General features: G+C 36.6%; 2 protein-coding genes across 2 annotated transcripts; both read left to right on the top strand.

Annotated features, from left to right (window-relative positions):
• Nucleotides 1-246: 246 nt before the first annotated feature.
• On the top strand, nt 247-1,569 carry LOC131045609 (probable F-box protein At2g36090). The gene has a single exon (XM_057979207.2). The coding sequence runs from the start codon at nt 506-508 to the stop codon at nt 1,544-1,546; it is 1,041 nt and encodes a 346-aa protein (XP_057835190.2). The 5' UTR covers nt 247-505; the 3' UTR covers nt 1,547-1,569.
• Nucleotides 1,570-11,395: 9,826 nt separating this feature from the next.
• Nucleotides 11,396-12,677, top strand: LOC131045608 (F-box protein At2g27310). Its single transcript, XM_057979205.2, has one exon. The coding sequence runs from the start codon at nt 11,608-11,610 to the stop codon at nt 12,622-12,624; it is 1,017 nt and encodes a 338-aa protein (XP_057835188.2). The 5' UTR covers nt 11,396-11,607; the 3' UTR covers nt 12,625-12,677.
• Nucleotides 12,678-23,514: the final 10,837 nt, after the last annotated feature.

The raw sequence follows: 23,514 nt of genomic DNA, 5'->3' as shown, positions 1-23,514 counted from the left end.
TCAAATCCCCACCGCTGATTAGATTATTTACGTTGACAGTTGGTCCATTAAAAAATATTTTCGTTCAATTCAATTTTAGAGCTGAATCACATTGTTGGCATTTTAAAGGTTGGCCACATAGCCAGCTCTATCCAGATGTCATGTTTTTTGTCAGAAGCTTCCATAAGGTCAGCCAGAATCTGCCATGAGTTGAACTGGCAGAAGCTTCTATAAGGATATGGTCACCAGAATCTGTCATGCCTTGAACTGGCAGCAGCCTGTTAAAACTGTCCACACCCAAACATTAGCACAATAAATGAGGCTCTGCAGATTCAGATCTTTTCTGTTTTTGTGAAATTGAGGACATTGTAGTTTGTGCCACTGCTTATCTTTTCTTGGAAGGAGGAATACCCAAAATTCTCTTTTTCAAGAGCCTTCACCCATTCTGTGTATGGTCCGGAACAATTTAGTGATTGATATCAGTAGCTCTAGGTAGTGCAGAGTGGGTTAAAACACAGAGATAAACATGATGTTGAACAGGGATCTTATTTCAGATATCTTAGGCCGTGTGGATGGGAGGACACTTGCAAATGCTGGATGTGTTTCTTCAGAGTTTTGGTCTGTCGCAAGGCAAGAGAGAATATGGGAAGAAGCTTGCTGTTCTATGTGGCCTTCTGTAGAGGACACAGATGTTAAGAAATTGATCTCTTCTTCTTTGGGTGGATTCAGAAATTTTTATGCAAGCTGCTTCCCTTTCGTTGTTTATGGCAGTACTCTCAGCGATTCCAATTGCAGAGAACTTGAAAAACTATCTGATAGGTTTGTTGTTCCCTCTGATTTTGTCTCGGTTGTGGATGTGCAGTACAAGAATAAGTTTATCTATTCTAAAGTTGTGTTGGGGATCCCTGCTGCTGAAGATTTTGAGGGGTGGTTCTGCACCTGTCCTTTCAGGGTTGATCTCCTTAATTATAATGAGGATCATGCTATTACAGATGGGTTGCCCACAATTGTGCCTCTTGACAAGCAAAGGAAGGGTAGTGATTTCTGGGAACAGTTTATGGAGAATATTAGGTTAAGTTGGATTGTGATTAACAGGAGAACAGGGCAAGCTGCTAATCTTTCAAGCTGGATTCCTCTGTCTGGAAAGAGGGATTGGCCTTCAGATAAGGATTTTGTAATGTGCTTTGGTTCCACATTACCTGCCCACAATATATTGCCTTGCAAAACTGTGCAATGTAAGTTGGTGATGAAGTGCAGACTTTCAGATGGTGGTAATACAAGTTTGAAGATCACTGAACTAAGCATGCAGTTGGAAGACATGATGGGTGCTCATGTTAATGGGAGACGTAGTCTGGCTATCCTGGAAAGAGCACTAGAGTGCACGAGGAGTAAGAATCACAATCAGATTTTGGAATCTTATCAGAAATACTTGAGAGAACAGAGTAAACTGAGGGAAGCAAAGATGAGGAGTGAAGGTTGTCTGGATACTCTTTTTATTCTGGGTGGCATTGTTGCATTTGCTGTATTTTGTTTTTTCGCTTTCAGACTGAGAACAGCTATCTTCTAGCGCTGTTCCTTCTAACAAGTCACTGCTAGACAGATTAAAATAGGAAATTGTATAGATACCTAAATTCAATTTACTCATATGTACATTTTAATTTATTTTTAAGTCTGGATAGTTATTTTTGTTTTTATACTAAAATTATTCAACTCTAATTCATTGTGATGTTTCGCCATGTCTCATTGGTCTCTTTTCCTCCTGCTTCCTCTTTTCACTGATTCTCCTTGCATGGAACCCGATTGTACATTCTATATCTTTTACCTTTTTCTTAAACTAACCTTCAATATCTAGATATCCTTCAACCAAAGTAGAGAGAACACCATAAAATTGAAATGAAAACTGTTATCTCACTCACCAAAATAATAGTGAAAGGGAAAATGCTCCACAAGCATGGATCGTACATTGCTGGGATCATACCCATGAAGGGCTATCTTTGGCTTCATTGGATAAATATAGATTTCATATATAAGTTATGCAACTGAAAAAACCATCCCCTTGTCCCTCGGAAAATCCATCAAGTTTGAAAGGAAGATGGATGCAATGATGTCATTGGGTTGTCTTTGAGTTATATCTTTCAGCAGGCTCCAACCGACCACTTTGCGAACTGTACTTTTTACCCAATGGGATCTTACAATGAAGATATCCCTCAAATTTCTACAAATCGTAGCCGAGGGGTAGTCCTATTTCCATGGTCCCTCAATAAACTTTCATAATTTATTTTTATTCTTTTGTAAGGGTGAAAAGTGTAATCTTATAGTTTTTAATTTCTTTTGATGCAGTAATTAGTGTACAAATTTTTTTCATAAAAGTTAATGTGAATTTAACTTGATTATAGCTCTGTTTTGATTGTATTGATGGATCTATTTGGACAGTTGTTCATCGGAGGAAGACATTTCATAAGTCATCTTCTTCTCATACTAGGATGTAAGTTGTATAGTTCCAAAGCTCTATTTCTAAATAAGTTGTTATTCTTTTGGTTCCATCTTCATTGTTTCTTTGTCGGTAGCTCTATACTGTTGTTTTTGGTGGCTGGTTTTGTTCCAGTCCATGTTTTTTATTGTTGGTGATAGATCTGTAATGGGTTGGGCCCTTCCCCATTTAATTTAATAAAAAACAAAGTACTACCATGTGAAAAACTAGTTGGGAACTTACGACTTTAGGATATAATGTAGAAATTTAAAATGTTAAAAATAAAAGGGAACCAAAGGTATTATGTTAGCAAGAAGCATAGGGTTGATTAAATAATGGGGCTCAAGCGATTGAGATTCATGACTTGAGTTATTTTATTGGGCAGTTATTTACTAATATAATTAAAAATAAGGACAAATAAACTCACAAACAACTTTACGAGGACTAGAGATTTAGCTAGACCTAAAAGATAAACTCTAGCCAATAATGGAGGCTAAAACCTTTCTAGATCAAAATGAAAAGTTAGAACTCTACAATAGAGAGTAAATATGTGATTGACATTCATGATCTACATACCTTACACACATGTATCTTTTAGCACTATGTTTGAAATATATAATTTCTATGTTGACAACTTATCTCACTTTTCCAAGTATCTATCTCGTAGTTCATATGCATATCAAAGAGGAGGCAAAATATAATGGTGAAATTTGTATACCCATTCCCTTGTGTTCTATGTTATTGACCCTTTTCAAGGTTATAATTTTCCTTTAACAAAAAGAAAAATATATCTGTGACATATATTCTTACGTGATTTTTTCTCATGACATCACCTAGAGATTGGCCTTAATCCCTAGATATCAAGACTAAGGTGATACTAACCTTACAAATTTGATGTACTTTGTTTATCTTAAATACCACTGAAATGGGTACATGGATGTCTAGGGATGATTGGACGCATTATTTATCAATAATTTTCCTTTGGTTGAATTGTATATTGGTTGTAATGGCATTAAATAAGCAAGATTACATAGTAGGTGGGATTTTTCTTATTATAGTGGCAATCTTAGAATGTATTTACATCACTTCTTCATTCTTAGGTACTATTAGGAGACTATGTGTAGCATCTTGTTATGACATATCGTTGATGCATATAATATATTCTTACAAATGAAGCATTACTTTTGGGGATGTGTACCATGGGTTCTTATGGTGAAATCTATTGCAAACATAGTTTAATATTCTTGAAGGTATATTTGGATTAACTCGTGTAAGCATTGTATTTTAAATTTTTTTTTTAAGAAGCCATTCATGGTTTTTCATCTCCAATTGTCTAATAATTGGATAACTTGGATAGTTGTATTAAGAATCTTTTATAGGTCAACATTGTTACATGTTTTCTAAATACTATTAGATTGGTGGGAAAAAGTTGGATGCATTAATATAACATTATTATTGGATTTACAATACTCATGCTCTCTTTGAGAGTAGTTTTTTTCTCAAAGGTCTTTCTCTATATACATCTAGTCTTATAAGTTTTATTTTTATTTGTTGTTGATTTTTTGTAGCTATATATATTATAAATATCTCTCCATAATATATAAATGGTTAACCAAATTGCTTTAACCAATAACTTATATTTGTTTATTATGTTTCAAGATTTCATTTTTAGTAGTCTACATAATATTATCAACATATTATCCCCCAAGTCAAATTAAAATGACTCCTCTCGCAATGTCTACCCATTCATGTTTTTCCATTAATGGGCTTATATGCCCACAAATTGACCCCCTCCTACCTCGTCTGAGTTGGAAACTCATACCTATGTATAGAGAGCTTGTGGTCAATTTGTCATTGGTGCCTTCCCCTCTAGACTCCATTTTTCTACAAGTGGGTCTTGGGGTCAAATCCTTTGTTGCTGACATTATGTTGACATCTGGGGCTATGGGGGTGTTGCTGCTATGCACACAACCTCTCCTTATTTTTTAGATGTCATGTGCATGCCTCTTCACCACTTGTTCATACTATTTTAATGTTGGTTAAGGGATCTTCCTATAAGTTAAAGCCACTTCCATGCACTTTTATTGCTCTTGTGGCTTCTATGGGGAAATATGTGTTAGATTGTGAAGACTTTTTTCTGTAAAATGGTTGGTTTGTATGCATTTTATTTTTTGGCCTTCTCTTCTAGATCTGCATATATGGATCTCTTATCAATGGTCTCCTTTTGTAGAGGGTAAAATGGAATGTTACACTTATGTGAGAGGTTTATTTGTCAAAGCTTTGATTCTTTTGATTATACTCAAGATTTATTAGATGATGGCACATGGATGTGGGGTTCACATCTCTTCTCAGTTTGCACTTAGTCTTCTTCTTTAAACCCTTTGAAAGAATCTATTGATATTTCACCAGTTTGGGTAAGATTGTCTTATCTTCCCTTATTCTTCTAGTGTAGTTCAACTTATGAGGCTATTGGTATTACTATTGGTAGATTCTTGATGGTCGAATCGGCATCCAGGAATTTCATTTACACTTATGATGCTCATATTCTAGTTGAAGTAAATCATTCAAAATCTTTGTTTAGTGAAATTGTTCTTCAAGTTAATGATATGTCTTAGTGCTAGATGATTGACTATGAGGACATTAATTTTTGTTGTATCTATGATATTTCCCTATTTGGAATTCGGTCTTTGATTTCTCTCTTTATGTTCATTGATATTCTTCCTTAACTTGGTGGAAGAATGCTCCTCATGAACACCCTACAATTTTTTTGATGATGCCTCAAAGGATGACTTTATTTTTATTTCAAAGGATTTAAAGCCAATCTTTTTTATTCCAAAAATTTTCTCTCATTTTTTTATAGAACTCCTATTTTTCCTTCTACTCTTGTTAATTTTGTCCATCCTAATTATGATGAAGGGATGCACTTTTTAAGCCTTCTAAGGGGGCTTCTCCTCTCTCTTTCTTTATGGATTCAAACTTGGACAAATACCCATCTTAGATAGTTGTACATATGAGGAAAAGTGGTCCTCCTAAGATCGACTCTACTTCACTCTCCAAGCCTTTGGAAATGAGGGGTGCAAGATCTATCTCTAGCTATGGTTCATCTTTGTTGTTAGCCTTGGTTGGTTGTTGTGTTGTTTCTATTCAATTTTTTCTTAGTTTTTGTTTTTTGAGCCCTTTGTAAAAGGTTTTGGACCCTTTCAAAACCTTGGTTACCTTAATAAAAAAATATAAGATCCCCCATTTATTACTCTTGATCATATTTATAGTTGTATACTTGACCAAGGTCATTTTTGTAGTTACAAATTTAAACCTTAACTTTTAATAATTAAAATTCAGGTTAAACCTATTTAACCTCCTTCTAATAGTCATTACAATTTGACTTAGCACACATTTGTATTAATTTTTCTATTAGAAGTACATCTTAGGAATCTAGCAATAAATAACTAATTATGAAATATAAATAAACATAGGTCCATTATTTCATTTTTTTATATCCTTGATCATTACTCTAAATCCATTAAATCAGTTATCCTAATGGTTCAACTAAGGAGAAAATGACCCTTGTAATTTAATAAATTCCCTAACAATGTTTGTAAACACTATTAGTCCCTATTGAAATTTAAATATAAAAATTCAACATGAACATTCATTCTAACAGTAAGATTTTGTTCAATTGATTACCACATGTATTAGTTTAGGTTACAAGCTAGATATTTTTCACACAGAGATTAATTTTGTAGGCAAATTTTGTTTTCTTAATTCATTCCCATACATTTAGGTTGAGATTCATGTGTTGGATTATTTGTATAATTTTATTAATTAGTTCTATAACATGTATATGAACAACAATGAAACAAAATCAATTTATTAAATTCAAAATAATCATGTAAGAAAGCCTTAAAAATCAAATATTATAGTGGATCAATTATTAATATCTTCTATATCATTTTTCACCTTCATTTTTCTTACCAAATATCACATCTGGATTTATATAATTTATATATTTGTCATTTTAAAACTTAATTTTAATTATTTAAGTAATCTAATTATTTATGTATAGTTATTTGAAGTATTATTTTATTCTTCAATAACTAGCTTAGATATCTTTAATACATCTATCTAAAAGATGCCAAACAATATCAATCAAGCATGCTAATCTATGATGTTATATATTTATTTTAGTTATTAAAAGTAAACAATGAGAGTAGAATTTATTTGTTATAAAAAATACCGAAATTACATAAAAGCATTCAATCTATTTAATTTCTTGTGATTTTAATCCTTTATCAAGTAAAACTATTTACTATTTATAAATACTTTTTAAAATTTTTACTAATAACTTTTTTATTTACTATTTACTTGTTATAACTAATTACTATTTTATTCACTATTTTATTTTGACCAATTTATTTTCTAATAATTATTTATTTATATTCTATAACTATTTATTTTGAATGCAATTTTTATCTAAAAAGATAGATCAATTGGTAATTTTAAAATTTAAAAAATAAATAATACCTTTCATTCATGAAATTTTGCTTGTTTATTTTGTTTTCAACAATAATTATTTTCCAAGTTATACATTTACCTTGATTTTTCACTTGATATTTATTTAATTATTTTGAATGGAAACATTATGGCAATTCAAAAAGTTATGACTAATTAAATGCTTTATTTTATCGACTTTTTGTTTATTTGATTTAACATTTTTTTAAACCCGCTCACACCATTCCACTCCACCCGTGTTGCCATTGTAGGTTCGCCTCTCAATGTAATTAAAACAATTGACTCTAATTTTGTTGTTGAAAATATAAATTTGAAGACTAACACATAGTTAGATGCCACTTCAATATAAAATAATTGACAAACAAAAGAAAACAACATGAATGACAAAGTAAGAAGATTCATAAATGAATAAAGTTGAATTCTAAATTTATTATTGAGAAAGTAAACTAGAATGCTAGCACATATTTGGATGCCACTGTAATATTATTGACAAATAGAAGAAACAACATACTTGAAAAAGCAAAAAATCTAAAAAATGAATAAGGATAAATGAGTATGGATGACATTATAATTTTGTTATAAGATACAATTAACATTATAAAATAGAATATAATTTTTTTTGAAACAATATATTTCTTATATATTTTATTAAATAAAATATGTTTAAACATTGAAAAGTAATTCTTTTATTAAAGGGTTCATAGAAAAATTATATCTTTTTGTAATTTGTTGATGCGAGAATCATGATTTAAATTAATATTTTTTAATTGAAAATAAAGAATGAGAGACATCTACTTTACCAAAATCAATTAAGGTACAATCTCAATTTTAGTCCTATAAAGATGCAACTATTTTTAATTTAATAAATAAATATTTTCCATTTGATAAAAGTCAAATTATAATCTGATTTTATTCCTTGATTCTAAAGAAAACAAATCTCATTTGATAGTATAACTAGTAATTTCACCTTCGTGTGCAATGGGTACACCGAAAAAGTTCAATTAAGATTTTTTTGTCTATTTTTTGCATACATTTGTACAAGCAATGAAGTGAATTGCTTGATTCAATATAAAAAAAATTCATAGGGTCAATTGGCAAGCCATATAGGAAATTATGTTTGTGCAACAAAGATTTCAATGGAGAAGTGATAGATTTAAATCAACTATGCATCCACTTATAAGGCTTCATTTATCAACAGGGTCATGTTATGTTTGCAATAGGGAGAGGTAGGGATAGAAAGAGGGAGAGAGAGGAGGGAAGAGTGAGAGAGAGGAGGGAAGAGTGAGAGAGAGAGAGGTAAGATGATAGATATAATGCAAAAAACAAAAATATAAATTGAGATGGAGAGGGAAATGGAGAGAAGGAGAGGGGGGGGTAAAGAGAGAGAAGAAAGGGATACATAGATATATATAGAGAGGGAGAGATGAAAATAGGAAATGATATAAAGAGAGGGGGAGAGCCTAAGAGATATAGGGGTAGAGAGAGACAAAGGAATAATGAGATAAAAATAGATGGAGAGATGGAAGAATAAATATGGAGAGGTAGAGATGGAGATAGAGTGAGAGAGGAAGAGGGAGATAAATATATAGAGAGAGGTAGAGAGAAGTAGAGAGGGTGATAAAGATAGAGACAGGTAGAGAGATATAGATGAAGAAGGACATATATATATATATATATATATATATATATAGAGAGAGAGAGAGAGAGAGAGAGAGAGAGAGAGAGAGAGAGATTGTGTTGCACATGATTCATAAAAGTCTATGTGCCATATTATTCTACACATATGATGGCATGTTGAATGAGGAAAAAAAATGAACATAGTTTAACAAAAAGATATTATGAAACCCTACAAAAGAATAACAACCACCTCCTATAAAGCAAGAAGGGGGAAAACGAAAAAATAAATTTGAGGGATGGAAATAAAAGAAAACAAATTAGCAAAATAGTTGACAAACGAGAAAGTGGCAAAATCCCATCATTCCATTAAGTACCTCATTTACAACCATATTAAATAATAAACATAATTTTTTTTCCATATTATTTATTTGATATTTTAATAAATATTAAATTTATTATTTATATATTATATTTTTATTTTAAAATATATATTATATAAAACATAATACATAATAATAAATATAAATATAATTTTAATATAAATTTTATCTATTGAAAAAAAATCAAATATTATTTTATCTATAAAATAAGAAAATACAATTAAATATTAAACAATATATCTAATACTAAAATATATATATATATATACATTATAAAAAACATGAAATATAGCTCCCATTAAAGACATGGTAATAAACTAAAAAAATTAAGTCAAAAGATTTTTATTAATTTAGAAACATAGGTTAGCGAATTAGTTCTCACATTCCATTCAATCTATCAATGTGGTATAAAGTAAGAATGGAAAACCAAATAGGGGAAAGGACCCAGTAGTTGTGCACCCTAACTTCGCGCTTCTCAAAATCCTACTTGAAAATTTCAAATCACTTCGATTTTTTTATAGCAGCTTACTTGGCAAGTCCCCTGCTTATAACTAAGGTTTCAGGGCCACATCATCAAATATGATGCCACATCAGCATGCTTTTTGCCAAGGTGTCCAAAACAACCCCCCAAAAAAGTGAGACCAATAGGCATGCAAAAGAGACCCCAATAGTTGTGCAACTGATATGGCATCACCTAATTGGTTACTTTTTACAATATTAGTACATTTCTTAATAACTATTGATACATTTCCTAACAACTGTTAGTACATTTCCTAACAAAAATTGATATTTTTTGTTTCAAACAATAGGTTTTATTTGTTCAATTTTTGGAACAACAGGTATCAACAACTCTCGCAACAATTGGTACATGCTCAACTACTGGGTCCTTTCCCCTAGGTAATCAAATAAAAATTAGTTCTCTTATCAAGAGAAAAATCGTGAAAAAATCAGCTATTAGAAATCGAATAGTACGTGAAGGCTATGGTTTGGGTATAATGTCCTATTACATATGTAAATTTGGTCGAAGCTATTCTGGTTCCAAAGAGATCTTTCGTATAACGTGATAGTGACATGTTAGTCAATCGTAGTCGTTTATTGCAAAATCGATGGTGTAAAATGCGCAACTAACACACGTGTTAGTCAATTCATATTGTCATTTTCAAGCCAGAATACACACATCCAATTTTGTAAATTTTGTACTGGTTCGAGTGCTATCCATCTGTCAAATATTTTATAAATTTCGTATTGGTTTGAGTGCCATCCATATATGATTATCGTACAAGCAGTCTCGTTTCGTGTTAGAATCTCCTGCAAATTCATTTCTTTTGTGAAGTTGTTAATGTGTACTTAATGCCACTGTAGTTGAAATTTGAATGTGGCGTCAAGAGTATTGGGAAGAGTAGATGGTCGGTAACGTGTGCAAGTTGTTGATCATCATGCAGTCACACGGTTCGATATGGATGGAAAGCATGGTAGGTTTCGGGGTGGGCCCGCTCACGTTCCAATCGACACTTCGAAGCGATACATTTTCTGACTAGTCAATAATGACTGAGCAAAAATCCTGGGTGACATGTAAACGTTTGATTTTGGGTAGCCAACTCAACGGTCTACATGAACATCACACAAAGTTGGTATGTGGGTCCACGTATCGCACAACCCCGAAATTAGGGTACGCATGTTCTGCCTCCTCTCCCCTATGTAAATTATTTTATGAACAATTACAAACACACGAAAAACGATGACGATGAAAGCATTGAATGAATAATTTGTAATGAACGGTGCAGATTGATCTGATCGTCTTGCATCATTTTAAAGCATTGTAGACCGTTGCTCATGAAATTCAGGCTGTCCATTTCAAATAAAGAAACGTGTAATAAAGAAAAATGGACCAATTATATTTAATCAATTAAACAACTACCTTTTAATATTAAAAAAAAAGTTTAAAAAAAAATTAAGATTCCTTTTTCCTTGAAAAGCCGGCGACGATTAGGTACGTATGAAAGCTAAAACCAAGGAGATAAAAAAACGGCTAAAATAAAGCATGCAACGACAGCGCTAAAAAGCAGCAAACACGTTGAGAGAGGTGTGCAGGATATCTTTCGGACAGGCCGACAAAATCTATAGCCAAATACGTAATCCAAACAGCCGGCATTACAAAGGCACACTCTACGAGCCTAATCGACGGAGATGGTTGATGTTTATCAATGCACATCGAATTCTCACCGTTAGATCGCATTATATCAAAACATGTTTCATTCGGATTGAATATTCTAGATAACTTGAAGCGAGCTCTTTCCACGTGTTATGCTTGTTAAAGAATCATTTGTAATGGATAAGTTCACACACAATCTGCCATGCGTTGAACTGGCTGCAGCCGTCTCTTAATGTGCTTTAAAAGGCTGAATGAGGCTCTCTTTCACTCAGCCCAATTTGGCGAGTTTCCCAATTCATACACATTACTTACCTATTGGATTTCTGAACAAAAAGCAGAGATTTGTTGACGAACATTGGTGTTTATGCTACTGCATTGGGATTCTTCGAGTTTTCTCTACATCAAAGGCTTTGTCCATTCTGTATATGGTCCCAATTAGTTGTTTAAATTATTAGTAGCTCTAGTGCAGAGTAGTCAGACAAAAGACTGAGATAGACAGGATGTTGAACAGTGATGTTATTTCAGGGATCTTAGGCCGCGTGGATGGCAAAACAATTGCAAATGCTGGATGTGTTTCTTCAGAGTTTTGGTCTGTTGTAAAAGAAGAAAGGATATGGGAAGAAGCTTGCTGTTCTATGTGGCCTTCTGTTGAGGACACAAATGTTAAAGATTTGATCTCTGCCTCGTTGGGTGGATTTAGAAAGTTTTATGCAAGCTGCTTCCCCTTCGTTGCTTATGAAACTATTCCCACAGAATCCAAGTGCAATGATCTGAAAAATCCATGTGATGGTACTGCCGTTCCCTCCGATTTTATCTCAGTTGTGGATGTACAATACAAGGATAAAGTCATAGTTTCCAAAGTTGTTTGGGGAATCCCTTCTGCTGGAGATTTTGAGGGGTGGTTCTGTAACTGCCCTTTCAGGATTGACATCCTTAACTTTGATGAGCACCATACCATTACAGATGGGCTGCCCAAAATTGTGTCTGTCGACAAGCAGAGGAAGGATGGTGAATTTTGGGGACAATTTATGGAGAATATTAGGTTAAGCTGGATTGTTATAAACAGGAGAACAGGGAAAGCTGCTAATCTTTCAAGTTGGAATCCTTTGAATGGAATGAGAGATTGGCCATCAGATAAGGACTTTGTAATAACCTTTGGCTCCATATTACCTGCCCAAAAAATATTGCCTTACAAAGCTGTGCAATGTAAGTTGGTGATGAAGTTTAGACTTTCAGATGGTGATAATACAAGCTTAAAGATGACTGAAGTGAGTATGCAACTGGAAGACATGATGGGAGGTCGTGTTAATGGGAGACAGAGTCTGGCTATCCTGGAAAGGGCTTTAGATTGCACAAGGACAAACAACCAAAATCAGATTTTGGAATCTTATCAAAAATACTTGAGAGAACAGAGAAAACTGAGGGAAGCAAAGATGAGGAATGAAGGTCGTCTAAATAGTCTGTTTATTCTGTGTGGCATTGTCGCATTTGCTTCATTTTGGTCTTACACTCTCTGACTGAGGGGTTCTATCTTCTAATCCTGATTCCTCCAACCCAACTGGAATAGGAAGCTATAGATAATTCAATTCAATTTATTTATTAATACATTTTAATTCTTTCAAAGGATCGATATTGTCTGCATTTCATGATCTTGCACTTGAATCATTCATCTCTAATAACTTCTATACGTCGGCTGCCTTTAAAAAATAATAGTGCTATATATTAGCAAAAATATACACCATGTTTTAAGGCACACAAATGACGTTGAAGTTAGGAATCACATTTTGGTGTGTAATGAGTATGTTTAGAGTTGTGGTAGGTCAATTAGGCAAAGTTTTGGTCTATTTTTTGAGTATATTTATCCAATGCTTGAGGTCAATTGGTAGGCAATTTAGTAATTGATGTTGCTCCAACAAAGGTCAATGGAAAAGTAATAGGTTCAAATCAACAATGCATTCACTTGCATTGATCCAAAGATGACTGAAATAAAATATTTGAATAAGGAAGATAATCAAGCTTCATTACCAATTGACTCATGTCATGTTGGCAATATGAAGAGGAAGAGATGGGTATAGAAATATTGAGAGATAGAGGGGAAACGAGAAAGAGAATGAGAGAGGGGTATATAGATAGATATATAGAGGAAGTTAGAAATGATGATGGAGATGGACAAGGAGAAGGTTATAGAGAGAAGATGGAGAGATAAAAAAAGAGGAGAGAGAAATAAATAGAGATAGAGGAAATAAATATATAGAAAGGGAGAGAGTGAAAGATAAAGATAGAGATAGGAAGTAATATATATAGAGAGGTAGAGAAATAAGGATAGAGATAGATGAAGAGAAAATAAGATAGAGATAGAGGACTTGAGATGAAAGAGGATAGATAGGTAGAGTTATAGATGTAGAGGTCTAGGAAGAGGAAGGGGGGGAGAGATGGAGAGAGAGAGAGAGAGGGGTATATATATAGAGATAGAGGGGGGCATAGGAAGATAGGGGTAGAGGAGAAGATAGAATGAGAGGAGACAAATAGATAAAGAGATAGATGTAGAGGGAGAGATAAACATGGAGAGAGAGATAGGTGGATATAGGGGGAGAGATATATAGAAGAAAAAATAGTGATATATAGAGGAAGAGGGAGATTTAGAGATATAGATGATGAGTTAGAGAGATATAGATGTAAGGAGATATAGAGAGAGGATGAGAGGGACATAGACACGAAGAGGGACGAACATAGAAAAGTAGAGATAGACAAATAGAGATGGAGAGAGGGACAGAGAAAAAGGTAGAGATAGAGATATATGGGAGGAGAGAGAGAGAGGTGGGAAGTGAAAGGGACAAAGAGGTTGAGTTATAGGGATAGGGAGGGATAGATGGATGAAGGGACATAGAGATGGGGAGAGATAGAGAGAGGAGCGAAAAAAGAGAGATAAATAAAAAATGTGAGAGAGGGAGTGAGATATGTAGGGGAGAGAAAGAATATGAGAGAGAGAGAGAGAGGGGGGATAAGAAAATAGACATAGAGAGATAAGGAGATAGCGGTAAATAAATATGTTGAGAGAGAGATACAAGACTTGTTTGAGAGATAGATAGATAAATAAATATAGATAGAAATATAGAGTAGGAGATATATAGAGTGGAAGAGAGGGGGTGACATAGATATTAGGAAATATAGAGAGTGATAGGGAAATATAGGTATAGAGAAATGGATAGTTCAAAGAGATGGATAAAGGAGAAAGAGAGGGAGATATAGAGAGAAATGACTATATAGAGTATGAGAGAAGTAGTAAATAAGAGAGAGGCAAAGATAATAAGGCATAGATAAAGAGAGGGAAGGAGAACAAGGGAGATTGAAATAGAGTAGACAAGAATGATAGAGAATGAAGGTGATAGAGACAAGTAATAGTGAGAAGTAAAGAGATAGGGATAAAGATATAGAGAAGAGGAAAGATAGATAAAGATATAAGAGATAAAGCTAGACATAGAGATAGAGATAGAGACAAGGAGGGAGAAATATCAAGAAAACCTTTAAACATCTTTCTCTAACATGACTTGGACAAGTTATATATGCTCTTTTTGGTGTATAGTGTACCCATTTATCACATACATAAATTGTGACCCCAACATGAAAACTTTATTTCTAATATTTTGATCATGTTTATACTTTGATGTTAAATGACTAATTAGGAAGAAATTATTAAGAACTATCAACCTAGGCCTAACGAAATCACTTATACCTTTTTATTGGATCATATTTTATGTAACCAATCCCATATTTTGGTTATCATGTCAAGCGCACACAAAAATCATGACATCAACTAACTAGTCATCATAACTATTATGACTACTATTAATGTTCTTGGTTTTATGGTGTAGTCACCAGTTAGGAGCGACCTCAAAGGGATCAGGCCAGACTAGTTAGCAAGAGTAAACACAACGGAAACAAAAGGACATGATGGAGGAAATGCAGAACTGAATGAATTATATCATGAAAAACTATTTATAATCAACCGGTAACAACCGGGTTACAGAAACTGGCTCACATGCCTACTAAAACATGCTCAAAATATGAAACAAGTCACAATTGGGACCTCAAACTTAAGATTTCGCTTCTATGTTTTGTCTAACTCCTTCAATACATTCTAATGCTCTATTACAATGATTTATATGATCCAAGGGGATCTGGTCGGCCCAGAAAAAGATCAGACCTAACGTGTAAAACCAACAAGGGGTATGTGCACCAAGTTGTGGTACCAAAAGGGGGTCTTAAGATGCCACTTTTTTCTGAAATCAGCAAAGTCTGAACTTCAACGACAAATTGAAGATAGTTACACTCCAAATTTGAAGATGCAACAAGAACAAGAGTCAGAGTGCTTCGAGTCTACTTTCTAAACTACTAATTTTTTTTGAAAATGGTGGAGATTAAGGACTTCAAAAAGGGGGGCCTAGCCTAGTCTATGCTCTTGGATCATTTCCTTGGATCACCAGGTGTTCCAACCACACCCTAGGGTCTCTAGGACTTCCTCTTCTTGTGGAATCCCCTGACCTTGCCCAATCCACCCACCAACAATTTGAATTTTTTACTCCTAAGGTCTCACCTACTCATGAGACTCAAAGAACCCTTACTTAGGCTAATAAGGGTTTGGCTTGTTCCACACCTTCTGAGGTCCTAGCAAGGATAGGTCAAGTCTAAAACATGGTTTTCCACCCATTCATGTGCCCCCAAGAGGTTTCAAGCTTCCAACCCCTTACCAATTTCACTATTTTATCTTTTGCCTACAAAATAGGGCTACAAGGATTGTGACCAATTAGGCCTCCTATCCGGTCCTTTAGGGCTCCCTCTTACAAAAGATGCATTTGCTTGTGAAACTTCCTAAAAGACCTACTATTCATTTGGCAGGGGCTCAAGGATTTTTCTAGTTTTGGGCCTCCAAGTGTCCGTACACTGCCCTAGGTGGATTTTAAGGTTTTTAAGGGTTTTAAAGAGGGTTTTTAGACCTGCCAGGGTCACAGTGTAGGTTTGATGTTCTTGCCACCTTGTCTGGATTCATGGAAGCTCCTCCTTCACACCATTGGTACTCCACTCACCCCTCTACAACTCCTCCAAAGGGTGCCTCCTCCTCTGTCCTTCCTTTCTCTCCAAGACCTCTACAACTTAACCCTTCCTAGCTTAGCATTGTCCAGTCTCGCCTAGGAGTGGGTCTTTAGATGGCCTCCCTGTATCTTCAAGGGCCCTGCTTGCTTTGAAGTATTGTATAGGGTCTGTGCTCCTATTCCCCATGGTTTCATGGTGATTCCACAATGGGGAAGTATTGTATAGGGACAGTGAGAAGGTAATTTACAAAAGATTTACAAACACACCACACTTGCAAAACAAAACCTACTCTAAATGCTCACAATGAAAGTAAATACACCATACAAGACACTCAACATAGTTTTTCTCAAAAATCAATCCATTAATGATATTGTCTTACTCCATTTGTGCTGACTGGCAGCAAAATTGCAGTCACAGTCAAGTCACTTTGCTAGGGCTGTACAACAATTGACATCCAACCCCTTCTCTTAGGGTTTTCAACTACTTATACTACCCTTTCCTCGGTCTATGTGCCCATATTAGGGTTGTCCACGCTAAACTAAAGATTTTGACCACTAGGTGGAAAAAGTTGCTTGACAACTTTGAAAAGTTGTCATGCAACTTTTGCAACTTTTGAGCAACTTTCTCAATGTTGCTTTTCTTGACTCCTAGGCCCACATTGGGCTATCCTAAGGAAACCACCTTGCTAAGAAGGACCCCTAAACACCTCAAAGGCACACATACCCTGTATTTCCAAACAACTCAACTTTGACTTATGACCCTAGGACCTTAGCTAGGACCCTAACTAGGACCAATGAGCACATGGCTCTTATTTTATATACAATGGATTCATTAAGAAGAAAGAACACAAACAAAAGAAAATGGTGGGAGCCCTTTGAAGGGTGCTCCTACACCATACTCCCCCTCTGCAACAAACTAAAGAATTAGGGGAGTGAGAAGAGTCGGATCAATGTCAAGCTTCTTGAACTTGCTCTCCTCAACCCAAGTAGCTTCAGACATAGGTTGATTTGCCCACTTCACCAATTGCTCCATGTAGACCTGGTTTCTAGTAGACTTCTTCACCCTTGACTCCAAGATCTCTTCTTATATAGGCTGCTTCATTTGAGGTAAGGCATTCATATCCAAGTCTTGCAATACCTTGGCTTGATTCTCAGTCTGCCCTGCTTTCTCTCCCTTATACATTATCAGATCAACCACATTGAAGACTGGTGAAATGACTAAGTCTAAAGGAAGATCAACCTTGTAGGTGTTCTCACCATATTTTGACAGAATTTTACAAGGTCTTACCCTTTTCATTTGCAGTTTAGTGGGCTTACCACTTTTCATTCTAGCCTTGCTCAGATAGACCATCACATAGTCACCCACCTTGAACTAAACCTCTCTCCTTTTCTCATCCATTTTGGCCTTCAATTTTTGAGTGGATTCAAGGATGGCTTTCTTGACCTACTCTTGGATCTCCTTGATGGTTTGAGTGAAGTCCTCTGCTTGGCCACTCTTCATCTCCATGGAACCAAGTTCCCTGAGTTCACACACTCCCCTTGGATGTCTTCCATAGACAACCTCAAAAGGACTCTTTCCAGTTGTCCTATTCACACTGTCATTATAGGCATACTTTGGTTGAGGAATGATTAGGTCCCATGTCTGCCCATACTCCTTAGTTAAACACCTCAACAAGTTGCCTAACACCCTATTAATGACTTCAGTTTGACCATCAGTTTGTGGATGGTAAGCTGAGCTAAATGAGAGATTAGTTCCAAGTCTCCTCCATAAATTTTGCCAAAAATGGCCCATGAACTTGCTGTCCTTGTCTAAAACAATGCTTAATGGGAGTCCATGAATCCTCACAATCTCCTTAAAGAAAAGATGTGCAATATAGCTAGCATCATGTGTAGTCCTACATGTAATGAAATGGCTCATCTTGTAAAATCTATCTAGTACCACATAGATGCTATCCACACCTGTCTTAGTCTTGGGGAGTCCTACTACAAAGTCCATGCTTATACATTCCCAAGGCCTATTTAGGACCGGCAATGGTTGATAGAGACCATCATTACTTGATCCTCCTTTTGCTCTTTGACACACACCACATTTCTCCATATACCTTTTCACATCTCTTGGCAACTTGGGCCAATAGTAGTACCTCTGCACTAAATCTAAGGTTTTGTTGACTCCAAAGTGTCCACTTAGACTGCCATTGTGTTTTTCTTGGATGAGGTTTTCCCTCATGGATCCCCTAGGCGCACACAACTGATTACCTTTGAACAAGAGACCGTTTTGGAGAGTGTAATCTGCATACTCACCATGGAAATGGTTCTCAAACTCCTTGCAAACTTTGTAGGCTGATGAGAAGTCTTCATTTCCTTCATAGAGGTCTTTGAAACCTTTTATTCCTATGCTCTGCAATTGTAACTCTTGAACTGTCAACAACTTCCTGCTTAAAGCATCTGCCACCTTGTTGAGTTGCCCCTTTTTATGCTTGATGGTGAAGGTGAAGGATTGTAGGTATTCTATCCATTTCAAATGCCTATTGCTAAGCATCTCTTGAGTGTTAATGTAACTCAAAGCCTGGTTGTCTGTGAACACCACAAATTCCTTTGGGAGTAGGTAATGCCTCCATTTTTTGAGAGACTGAACTAATGCATACAACTCTAAGTCATAGGCCGAGTACTTCTTCTTTTCTTCATTGAGCTTCTCACTGAAAAATGCCACAGGTCTTCCCTCTTGACTCAATACACCCCCTAATACAATTCCACTTGCATCACACTCCAACGTGAACAACTTGTCAAAAGTAGGTAGGAGTAGGATAGGTTTTGTGGCTACTTCTTGCTTTAATAATTGAAATGCTTTGTCAGCCTGCTCGGTCCATTTAAACTTAGTTTTAAGGCCTCCTTTTATGGTGTCAAGGACTGGTGCACATATGCCACTGAAGTTCCTAACAAACTTTCTATAGAATTGAGCTAAACCATGGAAACTCCTAACTTCAGTCCCTGTTCTAGGTGCAGGCCAATTCAAGATTGCCTCCACTTTGCTTGGATCCATCTTCAAGGTTCCCTTAGACACCACAAATCCTAAGTAGACTAGCTCTTGCTTCAAGAAGTCACACTTCTCTAGGTTGATTGATAACTTCTCCTCATGCAACCTCTCTAAGACTAAACTCAAATGCTCAAGGTGCTCCTTTTTGGTTCTGCTATAGATGAGAATGTCATCTAGGTACACCACCACAAACCTGCCTGTGAAGTCTTTCAACACCTCATTCCTCAACCTCATGAAGGTGCTTGGGGCATTGGTGAGTCCAAATGGCATCACAAGCCATTCATACAATCCTTCTGTGGTCTTGAAAGCAGTCTTCCACTCATCTCCCTCCTTAATTCTAATTTGGTGATAACCACTTTTAAGGTCCCACTTGGTAAAATACATAGCACCTCCTAAACAATCCATCCAATCCTCTATTCTAGGAATAGGAAACCTATACCTTATGGTGATCCTATTGATTGCCCTTGAATTAGTGCAAAGTCTCCACTTGCCTCCCTTCTTTGATGCTAGCACTACCGGGACTGCACATGGGCTGATGCTCTTCTTAATTAGTCCTTGTTCCAACAACTCCTGCACTTGGCTTGCTACCTCCTTGTTTTGGTCAGGTGTGAGCTTATATGAAGCTTTGTTAGGTAGGGATGCACTGGGAACAAAGTCTATTTGATGGCTTATAGACCTTCTTGGTGGGAGTGTTGCAGGTGATCCATCACTCACTATGTCCTTATACTCTTGCAACATTTGCTTCACCTCCTTGGGTACCTCTGCCTGCAACTTGTCTTCCTCCTTCTTTGGCTTCACAAAGATGGCACACTTCACTGTTTCCTCCTCATGTAGCAAGTGTAATAACTTTTTACTAGTAGCCAATAAGACACTAGGTGTTCTTGAGGTTCCCTCTTCATTCTCTATCAAAGACTGAATCTTAAAGGTTTTGCTATCCTTCTTGAAGGAAATGGAGTTCTCCTCTACATCATAGATCACCTTCCTATCAAATTGCCAGGGTCTACGTAGAAATAGGTGACAGGCATCCATGGGTAACACATCACAAAGGATCTTATCCTTGTATCCACCAATAGAAAACTCTACCCAAGTCTGTTCATTGACTAGCACACTCTGCTCTTGATTCAACCATGTCACCTTGTATGGGTTAGTGTGGGGTGTCCTTGTGAGTTTCAACTTCTTGGTTGCCTCCTCTGATATTATGTTATTAGTTGACCCTGGATCAACTATCACCATGCAAACTTTACGAAGGATCTTGCATCTCACCCTAAACAATGCTCTCCTATGCTTAGGTTCATTCTTAACTGGCTGTCTTATCAAGACCCTATTGAACATTATATTTTCTCCAGTCTCTGATTCAATATGGTCCACCTTAGGTGTCTTGCTGCTTGATGTGTCTTCATGTGCATAAGCAACCCTCTTTCCACTATTTGATGAGGTAGGCTTGTCAGGGCATCTATAGGCCAGGTGTCCCAATTGACCACAATTGTAACATTTCATGGTTGCAAAGTAGGAGTTACCCCTGCCGGTACCTCTACCCCTACTTGGACCCCCTTGTGCACATCTTCCTCTAGAATGGCCCCCTCTGAGATTGGCTTCACTGCTATGCTTAGTCAACTTGGCTTCTCCTTGGTTGCTTTGCTCATTTGCCTTGCTTTGGTAACCACCTCGGTGATTCATTTGATCTCTACCTCTGCCTCTACCCCTGTTGTTAGAGTCTCCTTTCCTTTTGTTCCTCTCTTCCACCTTGGCAGCAAGCTGATGACATTTTTGGACAGTGGTAGGAGTCCATAGGCTTATCTCCTCTTGAATGTTCCACTTTAGGCTACTTAGATACCTAGCCACCTTGATAGATTCATCTTCTTGGACTTTGGATCTAAGACACAGCTTTTGAAACTCTTCGGTGTAAGAGGTCACATCAAGGTCTTTTTGCTTCAATCCCTGTCTCTTCTTATGAAGTTGGACTTCATAATCCTCTGGTAAGTAGTTCTCCTTGATCTTACTCACCATGGCCCTCCAATTGGCAATAGGTAGCTTCCCCATGTTAACTCTCTCTTCTTGCAGATACTTCCACCATGTCAAAGCTACTCCCCTTAGTCTTGATTTGGCAACTTTAACCTTTTGAGCTTCTGTCACTCCCTCACACTCAAATTGGTTCTCCATACCCTCAATCCATTCCATGATAGTGTCAATGTCCATCCTTCCACTGAAATGTGGCAATCCTTCAAAAGCTTTGGTATTCAAAGCCTTAATAGCCTTTACAAAAGGTTCTTCATTGAACAAGGGATCTGGTTCAGGTATAATGTCATCTATATCTATAGTTTTCTTGCCTTTATCCTTGGTGTCTTCACCCCAAGGTCCTTGTGTCCTCTGATCCACCATTTCTTGCAGCTTATCCCTTATCTCGCTCATAGCTTCTTCAAGGAGTCTATTCCTCTCCTTCTGCTCTTCTAACTCCTTAGCCAGCTCTGCATTAGTGACCATTGTGGTTTCCCCTACTGATTGACTAGAGTACATAGACATACACGGTCCACCAAATCTTTAACTTGCTCTGATACCAATCTGATGGGATGGGGTTTGGGATAGACTAGCCTAGTATATGCTCTTGGATCCTTTCCTTGGATCACCAAGTGTTCCAACCACACCCTAGGGTCTCTAGGACTTCCTCTTCTTGTGGAATCCCCTGACCTTGCCCAATCCACCCACCAGCAATTTGAATTTTTTACTCCTAAGGTCTCACCTACTCATGAGACTCAAAGAACCCTTACTTAGGCTAATAAGGGTTTGGCTTGTTCCACACCTTCTGAGGTCCTAGCAAGGATAGGTCAAGTCTAAAACATGGTTTTCCACCCATTCATGTGCCCCCAAGAGGTTTCAAGCTTCCAACCCCTTACTGATTTCACTATTTTGTCTTTTGCCTACAAAATAGGGCTACAAGGATTGTGACCAATTAGGCCTCCTATCCGGTCCTTTAGGGCTCCCTCTTACAAATGATGCATTTGCTTGTGAAACTTCCTAAAAGACCTGCTATTCATTTGGCAAGGGCTCAAGGATTTTTCTAGTTTTGGGCCTCCAAGTGTCCATACACTGCCCTAGGTGGATTTTAAGGTTTTTAAGGGTTTTAAAGAGGGTTTTTAGGCTTGCTAGGGTCACAATGTAGGTTTGATGTTCTTGCCACCTTGTCTAGATTCATGGAAGCTCCTCCTTCACACCATTGGTACTCCACTCACCCCTCTACAACTCCTCCAAAGGGTGCCTCCTCCTCTATCCTTCCTTGCTCTCCAAGACCTCTACAACTTAACCCTTCCTAGCTGGGCACTGTCCAGTCTCGCCTAGGAGTGGGTCTTTAGATGGCCTCCCTGCATCTTCAAGGGCCCTACTTGCTTTGAAGTATTGTACAGGGTCTGTGCTCCTATTCCCCATGGTTTCATGGTGATTCCACAATGGGGAAAGGAGTTAACATCCCATTCTCTCAAAACAGTCCCAAACTGGACAGTGAGAAGGTAATTTACAAAAGATTTACAAACACACCACACTTGCAAAAAAAAACCTACTCTAAATGCTCACAATGAAAGTAAATACACCATACAAGACACTCAACATAGTTTTTCTCAAAAATCAATCCATTAATGATCTTGTCTTACTCCATTTGTGCCGACTGGCAGCAAAATTGTAGTCACAGTCAAGTCACTTTGCTTGGGCCATACAACAACTGACATCCAACCCCTTCTCTTATGGTTTTCAACTACTTATACTACCCTTTCCTCAGTCTATGTGCCCATATTAGGTTTGTCCATGCTAAACTAAAGATTTTGACCACTAGGTGGAAAAAGTTGCTTGACAACTTTGAAAAGTTGTCATGCAACTTTTGCAACTTTTGAACAACTTTCTCAATGTTGCTTTTCTTGACTCCTAGGCCCACATTGGGCTATCCTAAGGACACCACCATTCTAAGAAGGACCCCTAAACACCTCAGAGGCACACATGCCCTCTATTTCCAAAAACTCAACTTTGACTTATGACCCTAGGACCTCAACTAGGACCAATGAGAACATGGCTCTTATTTTATATACAATGGCTTCATTAAGAAGCAAGAACACAAACAAAAGAAAATGGTGGGAACCCTTTGAAGGGTGCTCCTGCACCACAAATAGGGAGAGCGCCAAATGTGTACATAGAAACTCCCATCTCACCTCTCCCTTCTTTATCTCCCTTTCCTCGTAGTTCCATCTCTCTATGAACTAGATCTCATATTCTCTCTCTCCCCTTACCTCTTCTCAGGCTCT

The sequence above is a fragment of the Cryptomeria japonica genome, chromosome 11 (assembly GCF_030272615.1).
Source record: "Cryptomeria japonica chromosome 11, Sugi_1.0, whole genome shotgun sequence".
Classification (NCBI taxonomy): domain Eukaryota; kingdom Viridiplantae; phylum Streptophyta; class Pinopsida; order Cupressales; family Cupressaceae; genus Cryptomeria; species Cryptomeria japonica.
This window is presented reverse-complemented; position numbering and strand designations above follow the sequence as displayed.